General features: G+C 47.2%; 1 protein-coding gene across 3 annotated transcripts in view; it reads right to left on the bottom strand.

Annotated features, from left to right (window-relative positions):
* Window positions 1-17,124, bottom strand: part of Plxnc1 (plexin C1) — a 140,441-nt gene that overhangs the window by 38,340 nt on the left and 84,977 nt on the right. For all 3 annotated transcript variants that reach the window (XM_003476281.5, XM_063255304.1, XM_063255305.1), the window contains exons 13-20: window positions 14,391-14,594; window positions 14,088-14,273; window positions 12,084-12,186; window positions 8,500-8,601; window positions 8,094-8,197; window positions 4,677-4,715; window positions 4,322-4,446; window positions 3,432-3,630 (exon numbers count right to left, since the gene is read on the bottom strand). In XM_003476281.5, the coding sequence (XP_003476329.1) occupies window positions 3,432-3,630; window positions 4,322-4,446; window positions 4,677-4,715; window positions 8,094-8,197; window positions 8,500-8,601; window positions 12,084-12,186; window positions 14,088-14,273; window positions 14,391-14,594 (1,062 nt within the window). The remainder of the gene's footprint in view (window positions 1-3,431; window positions 3,631-4,321; window positions 4,447-4,676; window positions 4,716-8,093; window positions 8,198-8,499; window positions 8,602-12,083; window positions 12,187-14,087; window positions 14,274-14,390; window positions 14,595-17,124) is intronic.

Here is a 17,124-nt window from a genome sequence, read left to right as displayed (position 1 = left end):
TGCAGCCGCTACCTGGTGCAAAGGACTCCGAGCAGCTCCAGCGGGAGGGTGTGCATTCTGCTTCCTCCCAGGCATGTGCCCAGGTCAACTTGACAGGATGCGCAACATCGCCGGCCTTCTGTGATCCAGGACGTTAGGCCAATACATGGGGCTGGGGGCCAGGAAGTCACAGTGCCTCAGTGAGGATGAAAGGCAGCCGCGTGGCTCGGGCTTGAAGCCCGGTTTACAAAGTCAAGCTTACAGCCAGTGCGCTCAGCTTTCAAAGGAGAGTCTGCTGTCGCTCTCACCTGCTTTCCCTTGATCAGGCAAATTTACCGGAGCTCTTTTTAGTTTCCTGGCATCCAGCCCTGACCTGGCCTACCTTTTGCACTTCCCACAAGCACATTTGCCCTCTTGGACTCTGAGCTCCCTCTTGCCCTTTGTGACCCCTCCCTCTTGCCCTGTCCCCTGCCTCTGGGCTCCCTTCATCTCCCAGTTCATGAGCAATCTCCCTCTGTCTCCTTTCAACTCAGGACTGAAGGGGATGTTCAGAATTTTCCCAAATAGGGAAGCTCGTAGGACCAGTACATGACATTTGATTCTCATTGGAAACTTCTGGTACTTGTTTACATACCGTCCACACTCTGCTCTTTCCCCGACCTGCTTCAGTAAAGTCCTGACCACAAACCTAAGGCCCTCCTTTTCTCTTCCTCCAGCACAGATCAGAGACATGGCTGAGCTTCCTTGTGCGTGGGCCACAGAGGAGGGATTGGGGGCCAGAGGGGCTTTCCTGGGGAGAGCTCCAGACTCCAGGGGCCACTAGCCGGGAATTCTCCAGAGCATAGACAGACTGAGCTGGTAATGCCTGGTCCTACACCGTTGTCCACACCCCTGGTTCTAACTCTGGCTAATCATCATCAGAAACCCTTCGTTGCTTCTCAAGAATTCAGATCCCTGGATCCCACTGGGCCCTCCCATAGACCCACCCATGTGGGATCCTGGAGAGGAGGCCTGGGTACCCATACCTATAAAGCCTTCCAGGGGGATTCTCACTGACCAACTTAGGCAGCCCCCAGGATTATGAGGTTTCTTTGTGACCACTATGCACAAGGTTTAGGTGAGAATTACAGGGAACAGAATACTGGCCCCTTGGGGCTGAGCTTAGGTGTTCACAGACCAGCACTGACTCTATCTTCTGAACATGCAGAGGGGTGGTAAGGGCTCCTGTGCCTGGGCACTGTCCACATGGGCCACAGCACTGGGGCAGAGTCCCCTCTTTCTGTGTGCCCCACCTTCCCCAGATGCACAGTGATCAGAAAGGGACTGACCTCACAGGACTGTCAAGGGGGTTGAAAGAGGAAAAGTGAACACAGCTCTTAGCATAATGTCTACCACACCCAATAAATGGCAGCCCCTATGGGTGGCAGTTACTAAGTATTCTTCCCCAGCCTGCTGGGAACCTTGGAAGACCAGGTTACCCGGATGTGAGCGCTTCCCACTAAGGGTCAGCAGAACAAGGCAGGGGGACCGGGATAGTCAGTGTCCCGTACTCCCCAGGGACACCTGTTTAGGGGCCTCTGGGCCTCTGCACCAGTGGGAATTATTCCACTGAAAGTGAAAGTATCTCAGGCTGGCTATGTGCCACTTCCTCCTGGGCGCCGCGCTGTGCCTCGCCACCGGAGTGCTCCACATGCTCTTGAATCAGCACTGAGAAACGTTGACCCAGAATCCCTTGCTCAAGGGGACTGCTGGGCTTGGTGCCCAGATCTTCTCAATGCCTCACCCTTTTCATGCCTGAGAGCCGCTCTTGAGAGCTCAGAGTGACAATCAGAAGATCCTGGGAGAAAGAGCTGGAGGAGAATCTCAAACCTATGACCAGTCGCTTCATGCAGTGGACGGAAAACCAGTGTCCAGATGGGAAAAGCCTTGCCCAGACACGCAGCTGGGCAGAAAAGATCCCAGAGCCCATGCTTGCTGCGTCTAACAAAACTAGTCCAATGCTCTTTCTGCTGTCTTAGGGGATCTCAAACACAGAAGTCCTTACAGGGGCATGTGGAAAGAAATAGAGAGTTCACTGCAGTTTCTAATTCAGCAGGGCTCTGGGGGGCAGGATCAGGGTGGGAGTCCCACTACCCTGGTTCAGAAACAGTTGGGGCTGTAGTGACCACAGTGGGCAGCACAATATGTTCACCCCAGAACTACCCACTCGACACTGCCCCAAGCGTGTGATGATTTATACCATGTAAACAGAAAAGGAGGCAGATTTCATTAATCTTAATAAGCAGGCATTGCCTTGGGAGAGGAAGGAGTCAGTAAAAAAATTTCTAAAAAATTGTTGTGCAACTACTTGTAAGATTGCATTAAACATTAAACCAAGCACAGTCTATTTAAAGTGCTGCTTTTGGATCTCAACTTAAGTAGCACTGTTAAAACCTGTGGCATAGCAGTGCATCTTATTCAGAGTTTAATTAGATTTTGAAACTAGCTGCAAATACACAATTATGCAGTTTTGCTGGGATCTGGATGCCTTGTGAAATTAAAGAAGGATAAGAACCTTCTGTACTGGGGGCCTCTGAGAGCCCAGCAAAGATTGAGTCCAAGAGAACACCCTGGTTTTCATATTAATATTTTATAACCATAATAGCCAACATTTATGGCGTGCTTACTCAGAGCTAAGCAATTGCATCTTCTCATCTGGCCTTCAAAATAGTCTTAAAATGTTCTTTTTTCCATTCTATGGGTTATACAACCAAGGAAATTGGGAAGTCTAGATTTGGGCCAGGCAGTGGGCTCCAAAGCCCACTGGCCTGGCATCTGTAACATTTCCCTTCAAAAAGGCTTTAAAATCCAGTTCATACCATCAGTTCACACAGTCACTCCAAAAAGGCAATTCTGGGGGCAGAAAGTGCTCTGGGGACTTGCTTTGGTATAGAATGGCTGGCAAGAGGTGACTATCATTAGCTGACAGCCTGTCAGTAGGAAATGGGTATTTCGGAATGTTTCTGGAAATCAGAACACAATTTCTTCTCTTAGTTTTTGAAGTATTCCCTTGTCTCAGTAGATTTTCTTCAATGGGCCAATAAGGGTCTGGGTATGAATTACTGTGAAGGATGAGGAGGTAGGGGGCTGAGGATATAGTTCACTGGCATAAGCACCTGCCTGACAAGCATGAGGTCCTGAGTTTGATTCCTGATACAGAAAAAAAAAAAAAAAAAAAAAAAAAAGGATGAGGGGGGTGGGTTCACTGGCAATGGCCTATCACAGGAAACCATAAGTTAACGACACTCGCATAGGCCAATTACAGCAAAAGTAGTTTTTTAAAATATTCGCTATGCCCAGTAAGAACCAGGTTTAAATGTGGTTCGGTGCCGACGTCATAGAATATACAGGACTCGGCCTGGAAGAGACATCAGCATCTTATCTCGGACACTGCCCAGGGCTGGGACACTCACCCGAAGGAAACCGGAAAGGCAGACAGACATCCAGTTGGTGAGCAGCTTCTCCACCACCGACTCCGTGCGCCGAAGCATGAGTTTGGGCTGCAGGTTGCTGGACTGCTCCATCAGGTCCCTGGTCAGCACCTCCAGGATGCTGGTCAGGTAGACCAGCTTGGTCTGCAGGGCGATGGTCAGGAAGGAGGCAAACAGACACCTGTTTCCAAACAGAACCTCCGTGAGCGTCTGGCCGCAGCCTGGGCTGGACACCTGGGGTGGTTCTCACGGACACGCGCTGGGGGAGCAGCGGAGTCCGCAGGGGCTTCTTCTGGGTGTTTTTAATGTTGCGGTTTCTGACCACTTCTACCCTGAGTCACACAACCACCGCCACCGTTCACCCCAGTGCACCATTTTCAGCACTTCCACTGAAGTGGTAACAAGAAGTGAGTCTTTCCAAAACTCTCAGGGTGTTTTTAAAATTAAAAATAACACTTCTGCTTTTTTTTTTTTTTTTTTAACTAAGAATGTTTTTTCTTGGTGTAGGTTTTTGGGGTTTTTTTTTTTAGGATTTTGGAGGGGGCAATTGCATACATGTGTATCTTCTAAATAGCTGCGTTGGGTGAAACGGAGATATTGTGGCTAGGTAAACACCCAATCAAATGCTCTAGAAAGCTGGGTACAGTGGCAGACACCCATCATCCCAGCATTCTGGGAGGCTGAGGAAGGAGGATCTTGAAATCGAGCCTGGCTTTAATAAAACACTGTCTCAAAATTTAAAAAAAAAGTTAAAACAGGGGTCAGGATGTAGCTCAGTGCCAGGGTCCCGGGTTCAGGTTCTAGTACCATGACAATAAATAAAGAAATGATTCATTAACTATAAATTAAATTAAAAACCAAGTGACCGATACCTGTCCTTTACTGAGAAGTTCTTCTGCTTTTCCAGGGTGTGGATGACGGTGACCAGGAAACTTTTATTACAGATGAGGGCATCCAGAGCTGTGAGGCTCTCGTTCTTGTCCTCAGCATCTCTGTTCTGAGACAGCAACAACAGAACAATAATAATATAATATAATATAAGCTCCAAGTTAGAAAGCAGGTCCACAGTGGGTTTTCCAAAACAATAAATTATTTTAATATTGAATTCATGAGCCCAAAAACCCACAATAAAAATTCAAAGCAATAATAATGGAGATGATAATGACAATGATAACACTACGCAAATCAGGCCGTCTCTGGGCTAAAAATGGAAACTTGGACACTTACGTGCATGTCTTCGGTGAAGATGTGTGTGAAGCCACCTGACTGAGAGGAAGGAGACATTTTTATTATTCATAACATCCAAAGGAAATGAACAGTGTATTTGTGTTATAATACCCGCGTCTGTTTTAATAAAGTAGAGACACTGTGCTAATCTGAAGAGCCCCGGGGTGGGTTCCTCCTCCACACCCTCTAAGATGTGATAAACAGTTCTTAGGCTCTCAAGAAGCCCCAAAGTATTCTAAGAATAAGTTCCACTGCGCACTAGTCCCACTTTGGTAGACAAAGGTATCATCTCACACTTGAAGAGAGTAGAATCAAAAGTTAGAGAAGCAGTGGTGGAGGATTATGCAAATATCAGACCACTTCTTAGCTCCTAAGGATAAATACTAAATTATATTGACAAGTTTGAACTGTGCTCAGCCATGGAGCATCTGTTGTCCCCAGAGTTACACAAGGAACAGAATGGAGTGGTTAAAAGGACTGAATCTGGAGGCAGGCTACTTGGGGTCACAGGATTTTAGACAAGTTATTTAATCCCTGTGTCTGATTTCTCTCATCTGTAAAATGGGTACAACAATGGATCCCATCTCATAAGCTCAGAGTGAACATGAAATGATCAAGCCAATAGTCGGAATGTGCTACATCCATTAGTATTATTCCTTCCATCCCTAATTTATGGCAAAGTACCTCACAGTGCTGTTACCCTGCTGGTTTTGAAAAATACTTTATATATTATGCTATGTAGTTCCTAAGCATAAATTCTGAAACATGAGTTAGTAAAAGTGTTTACCATTTACCATGTACTTAGGTGTGGCAATGTGAATTTATAACCCTAGCATTCAGAAGGCTGAGCCTGGTGGATTGCTATAAATTCAAAGCCAGCCTGGGATACACAGTGAGTTCAAGGTAGCCTAGGTTACATAGTAAGACTTTGTCTCAAACAACAACAACAACAAAAACGTATCATAAATCTTATTGGAATTAGTGATTAAAATTTAAAAACATACTGAGTAACACTTTAAGTAAATCAATTGAATAAACATTTAGGTCTCTCTCTTTCTCTCTCTCTCTCTGGGATTGAGACTTTGGATCAATTTTACATCTCAGTAAAGTAAATTTCTTTTGCAGGGAATCTTTTGCATAGTTTCAAATCTGTTAACCCAAGCCGAAGACTTCAAATTATTTTGGTCATGCTTTTTTCTCTAGAAAAAAGCACACACACAAAAAAAGACCCTGGATTTGTTTTGGTCACTAACATTCTCCTGTGAAATCAATCCCACATCAATGGGCAGATTAATCAGGTTGATTCTCAACCCCAAATAAGGGAACACCCTGACTCTGTAGGGCTCATTTTTCCTTCATTAATATTTCCCTCTTCTGAGACGTGAGTTTCTCCACTTACCCTTATGTCTTTTCCTGTTTTCAACAAAATGAAGATGAGCAAATGTAATAAAGAGCAAAGCTTTAGAAACCAAAACCCACAGGCAGAGCCAGGGAACGGGGATCACTGGCCCCTGCTGGAACCTGCAGTTTCCTCCAGGCTTTGCTTCTCACTCGGGTCAAGTCCTCCCTCCAGCACCCAACCTCCAGGCTTCAAAGATCTGGCTCCAGATCAGTGGGTGCAGGGCCTAATTAATAAGAGGACCTATGTGCAGCCCGAGGCACATTTCAGAGGGCACTGGCCGCTGTTCTGTCTCTTAACTATTACACGTTCCATTTTAACTCAGGTTTTCTTGATTGAGTTCTGACAAATTGATGCTTGGTTTTCCTGGATCCACTCCTTTAATGACCCTTTTGGACTTCAATTTTTATGGCTTTCTCTTTCATGATCGTATAAAATACTGAGTTAAATCAGTTCAGCTCTCTTCCCCCCAAATAATGCAGCATTGTTCCTGGCATTGCGTTTTGTTTGGTTATGATTTCTCAGATCCTTGGACACTCATTGCTCTGTCTTGCTCTTGATTACTGAGTTTAGAAGACAGGAAAATTTCTTTCTCAGGCCAGATTACTGTATTCAGCACCCAAGGACGATCATTAACTGGAAAAGCCCACACAGTACTCATGTGGATGGGCGAAATCTCTGAGATTTTATTGCTATTAAATTCTTAATGAAGATTCAGAGTTGGGAGGTAAGAACTCAGGGTGGACCTTTATTGAGGCCCTGTGCAGTCCCCTGAGTCAGGGAATTGACCCCCAGCTTCCGCAGGTGGGCTGCTGCCATGGAAATGGATGAGGCAGAAAAGGCCAATCTGGTGCCTGGTGCCCATGAAGGATAAGTTAAAAAACAGTACAAACAGTTGAAGTCTTACTTATAGCCTTCTTGATTTATAGTACTAAAGCGTGGCCCCCAAAATATGGAGGGTGTTTTATGGAGCTATCCCAACCTCCAGACACAGCATCGTAGATCATGGTGTCCACTTCTAGAATTATAGAGAAGCTGGAAATTGCTTAGCATTTGTGTCTGGGTTTCTGAACTGTAGGCATCTGGCCAACTACAGCTGAGGGGCTTCTGATAAGGTGCTGCAAACTGTCCTCCAGCCCTCAGAGATTTCTAGCTTTGTTTGGACGTCTAGATTTAAGTATGATCATTGGAGTTGATGGGTGCTAGAGATTGGGTCTCCAGGTAGACACCAGTTCCAGACCAAAACAGTCAAAACCCACCATGATGGAGCTGAGGGGTCCTGATGTGTAGATGATGATGCAGAGGATGCATGAGGGCCCTCACCAAAGGCTTGGGAGGGTAAATGAAGAAGGCTGAGTGAGTGGTTGAAGAAATGGAGGTGTCAGGATAGAGGCGAGACGAGAACCCAAAGGGCTAGACTCCTCCTTGGAGTTCTAAAGCAATTAACTGATCATCTCATGCAGCTATTTCTAATTAATGAGAATGATCCAAAACTGACCAGCTAAAAAAAACCTACCAAAGAGAAACATAAAAACTCTGCATCGCTAAAAATGCCTGTTTCAAACTGACATGACAGACATGTTGGCTTCCCTACCCTTTGCTGCTCGGGCTTTTCATTTCCAATTGAGAAATAATAGTGAATAATCTAGTAGCTTCAATCGAAGTTAGGCAGATAAATACAACAAATTGGTCAGCCCACGATTTATTGATTTTTAAATGAATTAGTTCACTTCCCAGCTGCAAATTCAGTTTTAAACTGGTCATAAAATAAAGCAAAAATCATCACTCTGAACTTCCACCCCCCCTTAGGTTTTTGCTGTAAGACAAAGAGAAATCACCAGTGACCCATCACTGTTTTATACCCTAATCAATGCAATTAATAGCTATCCTTCTCCCTGCTCTGCTTAAATTTAAGCCAGTAAGTTGAACCAAGTGTATTATCTACAGCTGCCTCGGAAGAAAATACCTTCATTATTATTCAAGACTCAACCTTAGGAATATGATCAATGCTCTTTTACCTCGGGGAAGAAAGTTCTCAGAGCAAAATGTTTGTAGTCAAGGAAGGGAACAGTTCCAAAACTATCAACCACATCCAATTTATCCATCTGCAGCTCAGCAAAGCCTGTAAAACAGAATCCCAAGAGCAATATTTTAACTCCACAAACAATGGATAAGATCTTCTGCTGTTTTGTCTAACATGGAGTATGACCTTGGTTTTCATTAAAGAAGAAACAATAGATAATTACTTGGTTGGCTGCAGAATAAAGCTGAAATAAAACACAAAGCCAGGCCTAGACCCTGCTGTTCAGTTGTCCTCTACTTTGCAAACATCTCTCATTACCAGAGCCATCGCCATGTTAGAGTAAAAATTAAAATAAAAGTAAAATAGCCTTGTTTGTCTACAAATACAATTCCGGAGCCTACCGTCACGTATCTCCTTCCGGAGTTCGCTTTCCAAGAGTTCCAGCTGTTGGCTCTGTTTGCGACTCAGCTCCTTTGATTTCTGCCTGGTCACCCCCACAGCCGCTAGGGAGACAGAGATGTGGCATCAGATCGATGTGTTAGTGTAAAAACTGAAAACAGGGAAGAGAAATAGAGGTAGAGAGAGGGAGAGCGAGATCCAGAGAGAATGAAACAGAAAATGGCACTTAAATTGGGCTGTATGGTGGGTGCCTGTAGTCCCACTTACTAGGGAGGCTGAGGCACAAACACTGAATGTTTAAGGCCGGCCCGGGCCATGTGGCAAGATCCTAGTTTCAAATAGAAAGTAAAGAGGGCTGGGATTATAATTAACAGTGGTACGATGCCTATGGATTCAGTCCTCAGCACAGCAATGTGGAAAGAAAGGAAAGAGGGAAAGGAGGGAGAAAGGAAGGAAGGAAGGGAGGAAGGAAAGAAAGAGAAAAGAAGAGAGGAAACAGTATGGAAGAGCTAGATACAATCAAAGGAACTTTTCCCATTGAGGGCCATTCAAAGAAGAGGATGCTGAGATGCAACAGAGACGAAAAAAGCAAAAACAAAACCCACTCATCTTAAAGTGAAAACTTAATCAAATAAACTTCACCTGTAACCAAAGATCCCAGTTGACTGAAACGTAATGAAACAAGCCAAGTGTCCCTCCTGCCACAGGCCACTTACATTGTTCCATTCTTTTTCAATGTTTCTAAACAACCCTGGAGAAATAAAGTGATTGTGTGCAGAAAGAAACCACCGATCCACAGCTGGTGTCACGAGCCAGGCTCGCAGAGCTCTGATGGGGCAACATCACGCACGAGACACAGGAAACTGCCCTGTCTGGACATCAGTTCTGTCTCCACCTCTGACTGTGCTGCCGGGGAGCTGAACGGAATGGAGCTGTTGCCTGGGTCCACGGCCCTGCGCTGTGTGACTTTGGGTTTATTCCGTAGCATCCCTGGGCCTGGCTGCTTATCTGTAAGACAGCCAGCCTCACTGTGATGATGAGGGGATTGCAAGGAGTGACTTCCAGAAAGCATTAGAACATAATCTTTAAAAAGAATTACTACCCAATAACTGTCAATGATCATTACCCTTCTGGCAGGGTTCTTCTCTTTTAACAGAGGTTGCATGATCACAGGGCTGTGCTTCCAGCAGATGTGATAGGTGCTGGAGAATCTTTACTAGACCCTGCCGTGGAGTCAGCAGGCCTAACCTTGGTGCCTTCCTGCACCTCTGAGAAGGCTGAGCAGCTGTTCCTGGACTTGCTTGGCCGTGGAACCACTTTCCCCAGGGGTATCGTCTGGGAACAAGGTTTCCAGGCTGCATTTTGAGCAGCAGTGGCTTGGGCAGGCTGCCTTGTGCTTCTCCTGGAGGAGTCTACAGGGAGGACCTGTCGCTGGCAGGCCTAGGCCAGGTGCACTTAGTGTTTTCACCAATAGTATGACTGACTGATCGACTGATGAGCTGCTAGGGAAACACACCTCCCTGGAATGTGTGAGGAGAGGATGAGGATTTTACAGGAGTTGGAAGACGCAAACAAAGTGGTGTGTGATATTTAGCCCACTTGTATAGGTCGGAAGTTTCTAATAAGTCACCAAATGAACATGACACTTTGGCAAAGATGGTGGGCATTGGGGTACACACGTGGAATCTTAGCACCTGGGAGACTGAGGCAGGAGGACTGCCATGAGTTCAAGGCCAGCCTGGGCTACATAGTGAATTGCAGGTGAGCCTGAACTACATAGACAGACCTTATCTCGAAAAAGCAAAATGAAAGTCAAAATGAAAACAAACCAACAACAACAAAACACGATGGACGTTAGGCTGCTTGGTAACAATAGACTCTCAAAACACAGCCAGCACTTGGACCACGGAAGTCAGTAACCTTCTTCACTGATGCTAACATTGGTCAGGATTTTATTAAAATATCAGCTCAGTTTTAGACCCCAAACATTTGATAGGGGTAGGCACTTGGGGAGAACATTTTTAAAAATGCTTGAAATAATCCATGACACAGAAAAATCAGATCTCTGAGAAGTGGATGCATTTCATCAGGTCACTTAGCCATATCCATGGAACTTTCTTCCACCAGATTGGGAATGACCCATGGGAAAGGACCTTACCCTAGAGATTCCCATAGTTATCAGCAACATAACAGATGCTCAATAAAAACAAGGTAAATGGAGGCAGAGATGAGTGGATGGATGGATGGATGAGAGGGCAGAGAAAAGAAAACATTAACAACTGTCCCTACTAACTTAAAATATTAGAAAGGCAATGCTTGTGCTATCTCAACAAATATGAAGAGCTACATTAGTTGATGAAGAAGAGCTCTTTTTCAAAGAAGAGTGTACTGGTTTATATCTAGAGTCCCCCACTCATGTGCTCCTAAGTGGGCTTTGGGTAGGTGATTGGCCCATGGAGGCATGACACTTACCAATGGATTAGCCCAATAAAGAGTCTATAGCTGTGATGTTAAGAGGGGAAGCCTGGTTGGAGAAAGTGGGTCACTGGGGGCGTGGCCTGGCAGCATTTATCTCCCTCCTCCTCCCTTGATCCCTCTCTGCGTCCCACTGCCACTCCATGGGCTGTTTCTCTTCTGCTCTGGAACCAGCCCATGGTGGACTGAATCATCTCTACAAACTCTGAGCCAAGATAACTCTTCCTCCTTAGAGTTGTGGGTGTCAGGCACTGTGTCTTAGGGATGAGAAAGTGATGAAGATAAAAAGGAAATAGGTTTAGGATGAAAATGAGCTTGGAAGGAGGGGTCACAGACTAAATGTCTGCAGGGATCAGGTTCACGGATGGGCTGAAGGGGTGGGTGATAAAACCAGGGATTGGTGGTGACTGTAGTGAAAACCCAGGGTGGGACATTTCTTCTCTCAAAAGTTGAGCTGCTACAAAGTGCTAGTAAACTATAGAAAAATTAGGCTCCAATGACTCAAAGCTTTCACATTTTTAAAAACATAGACGACATAATTTGTCAATGTCCTCAAAGTTGTAAAAAAATGCTATGTGGCCCAACAAAACACATTGGTGTGCCAGGTCCAGCCAGGGGCAACCACATGGGACCTCTGTGCTCAGAGAGACCTTGGGACAAGGTCCCAAGTGTTCCCAAGACGCGTTCTGCCAGGAAGAGCAAGGGTTCGGGGCTGGGGATGGGAAGGTGGTATTTGGTGGGCTGCAGAGACAGCAAAAGGTGATCTGGGAATCTACAGTCCCAGATGAATTCTGAGGGAATCATGCCGAAGGGTATTTTCTCATCACAATTCAAATGACTGGAGAAGCAAAGTAGATTCTATTCCTCAAACACCAAGACGCCATCTTTATTACCCAGCCTTTCACTAATGAAACCCCCTTCACAAAAAACAAATCTTGAGAAAGCCCTCAGCATGCGCCTGTCATTCCCTTCCCAAAGTTTTGATTTGGGTTTTCACCCATTAATATTTAATTGAAGCAAACAGTCCCTGAAAGTGGAAAGTCAGTCTGCCTGCCTGACGAGAGGCCCCAGGGAATGATTTCACTGACAAAATTAAACACAGGGCACTTACCAAAAATGACAATCACCAGCAAGACGGGAAGTGCAATCAGAAAGTACCAGGTGGAAGGAACAGACTCTTGTTCTACGTAGAGCTCCAGGTTTCCCAGCTTCACCTAATGGAACGAGGAGCACCATTAAACCCAAGGGAGTTGGCCACCACCCCCTGCCCCAAGTCATCGTTCCCAGGATGCAAAAAGGCGGGACGCATGAAGCAGGGTGTCTGAGCTCAGGCCCATCCTTGGCAATGCATGGACTCTGTCCGTGGGCAGCTTGTTCACTGTGCCTCAGTTTCCTGATCTGTCAGTCACGGTGTTCTGGACTAGACCTGTGGATTGTAAACACTGGCTCTCTTTGGCCTCGGGGCTTTAAATTGCAGGTGTGGACCAACGAAGAGGCAGAGGCTCCCTCCCTACATTCTATCCAAGAGCCCACACCTGTGTTTCGTGGCAGGCTGATTTTCAGTGACGAATAGCATGGTGGAAACCAGTCTGGTAATGCTGACTGAAGATTCCTCTGGGTCCTTTCCAGTTTTATCTCTTTTTTTTGGCAATAAAAACTTTGTAAAACTTGAAAAGAGAAAAACTCTGTCCCCAGCTTTCCATCTCCATGGCCACACACACAGCGTGAAGGTGCAGCTGCGTCCTCAGAGCTGAGCTGTCCTATGCAGGCATCACGCAGCATGGCTGGGGCACCCCTGACATCGCCAGCCCGTGTCCCCTGCAGCCCCACCAGAGGCCAGATCCCGAGTCACCAACCCTCAGCCTCACTCTCCTTGAGTGTGACACAAACACGCTCACAGGCGGTGCCTGGGGACCTTTGCAGTCTGCAGTTCCTTGGCCCAGGACTTCCTAGAGCCCCTGGCCTGAGGCTCCTTCCCACCTCCCTGAGCCCTCACACCAGTGTCCCCTCTGCAGGCAGGACTTCCTTGCCTACCGGGTAAACCGGCCACCCTAACCTGCGCATGTTACCCACTGCTTCCCACACCAACCCTCCTGACCCTGCCGCTATTTTCTCTGTACCCACTGGCCCCATCCAGCCCCATTTTTTATCTCGTTTCTTTACTGCAGGGCCCTGCACACAAAGGCAGGCATTTGCGCCCGCCTCTCCTCACTGTACCCCCAGCCCAGTGCAGGTGTCCGGGAACTACGTCCTGAACAACTAAGATGGTTCGCACTTGCTCCTCTGCCCTGCCGAGGAAGAGGGGGACCTTAATTTTTGTGATTACAATGATCAATACCCTTTTACCATACAGATGAATAAAGGGAGGCCTGGAGAAGTCTGGCGACAAACCTACGGCCACACAGCTGTGCCTATACCACAGGGCAGCCGGATGCAAACAGATTTGCTTTTGCCTTCCAATCTGATGTTCTTTTTCTTTATTCAATTATTTATGATTGTGGGTCATAAAGCTTTTTTTTTTAATAAAGCCCTCAGAAGTCATATGCCATGAACACTAGGAAAGGGTGGCTTCTAATGCTTTCCTTCTTGGGGGTCTCATACCTTTATTGCAGGACATAAATACACCAGTGATGAGTCCCTGGGACATGTCTGGGGAAGATGAATTACAAGAAGGATGACTTCATGGTGAAGGAAGCATGGCTGTGGGTTATTTGGTCCCCATCAGACTCGAATGCCACCCTGAGGAGGCCTGTTTAGGGTTTTTGCTAAAACATGTCACCTTCGCATTTGGGCAAAGAATGACAGCTCGTTGTCAATGGGTCTGGAGATTCTGCTTGCAGATGCTACAGTCTAAATGTCTGACTGGAACAAAAGCTATCAAGACTCATTAGTATCACACACAATGGTGTGTTCAATGCTTTGACATTCAAACCGGCACATGGATGGATTCTGCCAGCTATTTTGGAGGAATTATGCTTGGGCTTGCAGTACCGGCTCTGTTTATTTAAAGTGAAAAAATCTAAAGATCCATGAAAGATTCCATCCTGGCCTGGAGGTTTGCGGTGGAATTACCAAACATCAGGTGAAGGGACCGGGTCAGAGTCATGTGACTTACTCGGACTTTCTTGGAAGAGGCAGCAATGCTGTTGGCATCCTTGATGCCCGTAATTTTGCAGAGGATGGTGGTGAGATCTTGGTTTCTAGTAATATTTTCAAAACTGCAATTTAATGGCTTATTTTCCCCATGGAAGAGAGTAATTTCAATGTCTCTCTTGGAAATGTTGAAGTTGTCATTTTCCTTCTGCCAAGCAACAAAATGGAGAAGAAGAAATCAGAGTATGTGTAGAAACAGACCTTTCCTGCCCAGGGGTGGGAAGAGGGGGCATCTACCTCCCCCCCGGAAGGAAAAGCAACATACTTGAATTTTTACTTCCAGTTCTGTGTCGCCCTCAGATTCCACTCGATACCCTGTAAATCTGGGGTCCTCGAGGTACTGCAGGGCTCCACAATCCAAGTAGGTGTCTTGGACTCTCAGCTTCACCACCACGTTTGGACGCACTTTTGAACTCTTTAAATTGGGGGCTAAAAACCTGCAGAAATCTGTCCTACAGTATTCAGAGACCTGGGAGAGAAGAAAGGAGTGTTTTAGTGACCAAAGGATCCAACTATGGTCTCTAAGAGCTAAGTGACCCAGGCGACCACACTTCTAGGTATGTCTGTTATCCCATCTGTAAAATGGGGGTAGCTACCCTACTACCTACCTCACAGGATTAAATTCACCCTAAATTAAATGCAGTCAAATGTGACAAAGGCTCATTAATGAGGGAAAGGCTACCTTGAATGATATTGCACATGCACAGATGCTTAGAAGAACGGTACACTGCAGGACCTCGACACATGCCAGCCAGTATGATTAACAGTTTTAGTCATAATGAAAGCTGTCAGAGGGTAAGCCATGGGAAACAAGGCTATATAGACAGAGGTGGGTTCCACAAAGGGGAAGACTTTGGCCCAAAGGCTGAGGAGTCCTTCAAGCCAGCAGAGCAGAATGTTAGGAAATTTCAGGAAAGGAAGAGAAGTGCTCAGCCCTCAACTGGAGCCAGCTCCGACCTGCTTGCGTGGCTGCTGAGTCACTCTGGGTTGGGGAGCCTCTTACCAAGCGTTGGCAGAAGTCACTAACCACAGGGAGGAAAAGGCTTTTCAGGCATAACAGAAAACAGGAGAAAACAAAAGTCAAAGAGACGATAAGTCCCCCATGAAATGGAGGGTGCCAGATACTTTTGGAGAGACAGGGAGAGAAAGTGGCGGGTTAGGCTGGAGGACAGACATTTACAGAATAAGGGGAGCTCGGCAAAGAAATGCACCAGGCGCGGGGGGGACGGGACTGCCCTTGTTCTTGTCTCTAATACTGGAGTAGAGGAAGTGGGGCAGGAGGGGACGGGTGGGCACTGTGATACCAGGTGTTGACCTCTGGACCAGGGTGACCAACCGTCCACCTGAGCAGTGGTTTTCATCCTCTGACCTAAATCTCTCGCTTTCACATTCTGAGCCAGGCTGAAAACTACCAGACCCGCTGCTTCCGGAGTGCAGTGCTGGGAGTCAACAGCTGGGAGCCTGGCTCTTGACTGCCTTCCAGAAAGACCACCAGCAACAAGATCACCCATCCTCACCCTCAGTCTGGAAAGCTTTTCTCCCCCTGTTTTGAGCAACTTCTCAGCTACCTTCTCCAGCCATCTGACTTTTCTCTGCTCCTGAGAGTGCAGCTGTCCTGCCAGATGGCCTTTGCTCATCCTTGGTGCTCTTGCTCCTCTGATGTTGTCCTCTACTGCCCCTTAATGACAGTGCTGCAAAGGCACGCTGACCACCTCTGCTTCACCAGCAGCAGCCCACTGGGCTGGCCAGTGGAGAGCTCGGCCAGGACCTTGGGACATCTCCGCCATGTCTGGACGTCTGCAGGGGCATCTTCTTTAGGCTCCCACCCTTTACCCGGTAACTGTCTCTCCACCCTCTCCGACACAGCACTGCCAACAGTTATCTGTCCTCATGTCACTCCCTGCTCACAGACCTTAAGTAGCTCCCCACTGCCTACAGAATTCAGGGAAACCTTTTTAGGATGCCCCTTGGGTAGTTGCCCTGATGTAGTGTTCTTTTTGTTTTTCCCCAGCCACCACTCTTGCTCATTCTTGACCCAGCCTCAGGCTGCAGCTGAGCAGGCCTGGGGACATCCTACCAGGCGCAGACGGGGACCCTTCCCTCCGTGCCTGCAACCGCCCTTCCTTCCATTTCCACTCGCCCAAGAACTGCCCTCCCTGCCCCCTCTGCAGCCATCATGCTCCCTCCGTGTGTGATTTCTTTTTCACAGGAAACATACAGCATCCTTGGACCCAACGGGAACCAGAGGACCCAGCAGTTGATGTCACTCTGTGATGCCAACGTTCAAGCCCTGTGTAACCTGCCAGCCTCCTCCACGAAGCCGGTGTGACCATCTCATTTGCCTTTTGTCCTTGCACCCAGCAAAACAATTGGTCTACAGTCGGTGCTCAGTACACTGTACTTGATTTGGAAACAGCATTTAGGAAATGGAAAAAGACCACTGACAAATTAAGTCCTCTGTGTGACTTGCACAATGAGGTGTGCGTGCATCATGCAGCCACAGGTCGGGAGCAGACCCAGTGTGGGCCTGGAACCATTTCTGAAGTGGCCAGGAGGTAGAGGCATGCAGGACCAGGTGGTGAGAGACAGCAGGAGACTTCTGCACCTAGGCCTGAGCACCTCCCAGTGAGTGCCAAGGGAAATAACTCTGTGGTCGCCCTTAGCTCTGCTAAGCTCCACAGGAAGTGATCAAGTGGGGCTCCAGGGGCTGCCCCCACCTGTGTTTCATCAAGGAAAGGGAGAAAGGGGAAGAGAGAAGGGGAAGAAGATTCAGGAAGTGCTTAGTAACACGCAGAGGCCCCAAGAGAACCTTGCATCTTGCCCACACTCCTAGCACTGGTGGCTTTAGTACCATGAAGCTGCAGTGGAAAAGACCCTGCCTGGGAAGGCGAGAGAAAGTGAGAGCAGGCGGCAGGGACCAAAGAGAGCCCAGGGGACAATGGCCAGAGGAGGAGAAGCTGTTCCAGCAGTTCGGGAACATCAGCGAGCCGCCTGTCTCT

Source organism: Cavia porcellus, unplaced genomic scaffold (assembly GCF_034190915.1).
Source record: "Cavia porcellus strain 051 isolate PalLab524CR breed Dunkin Hartley unplaced genomic scaffold, mCavPor4.1 scaffold_8, whole genome shotgun sequence".
Lineage (NCBI taxonomy): Eukaryota > Metazoa > Chordata > Mammalia > Rodentia > Caviidae > Cavia > Cavia porcellus.
The sequence above is the reverse complement of the archived record's forward strand: the minus strand, read 5'-3'. Positions and strand labels throughout refer to the sequence as shown.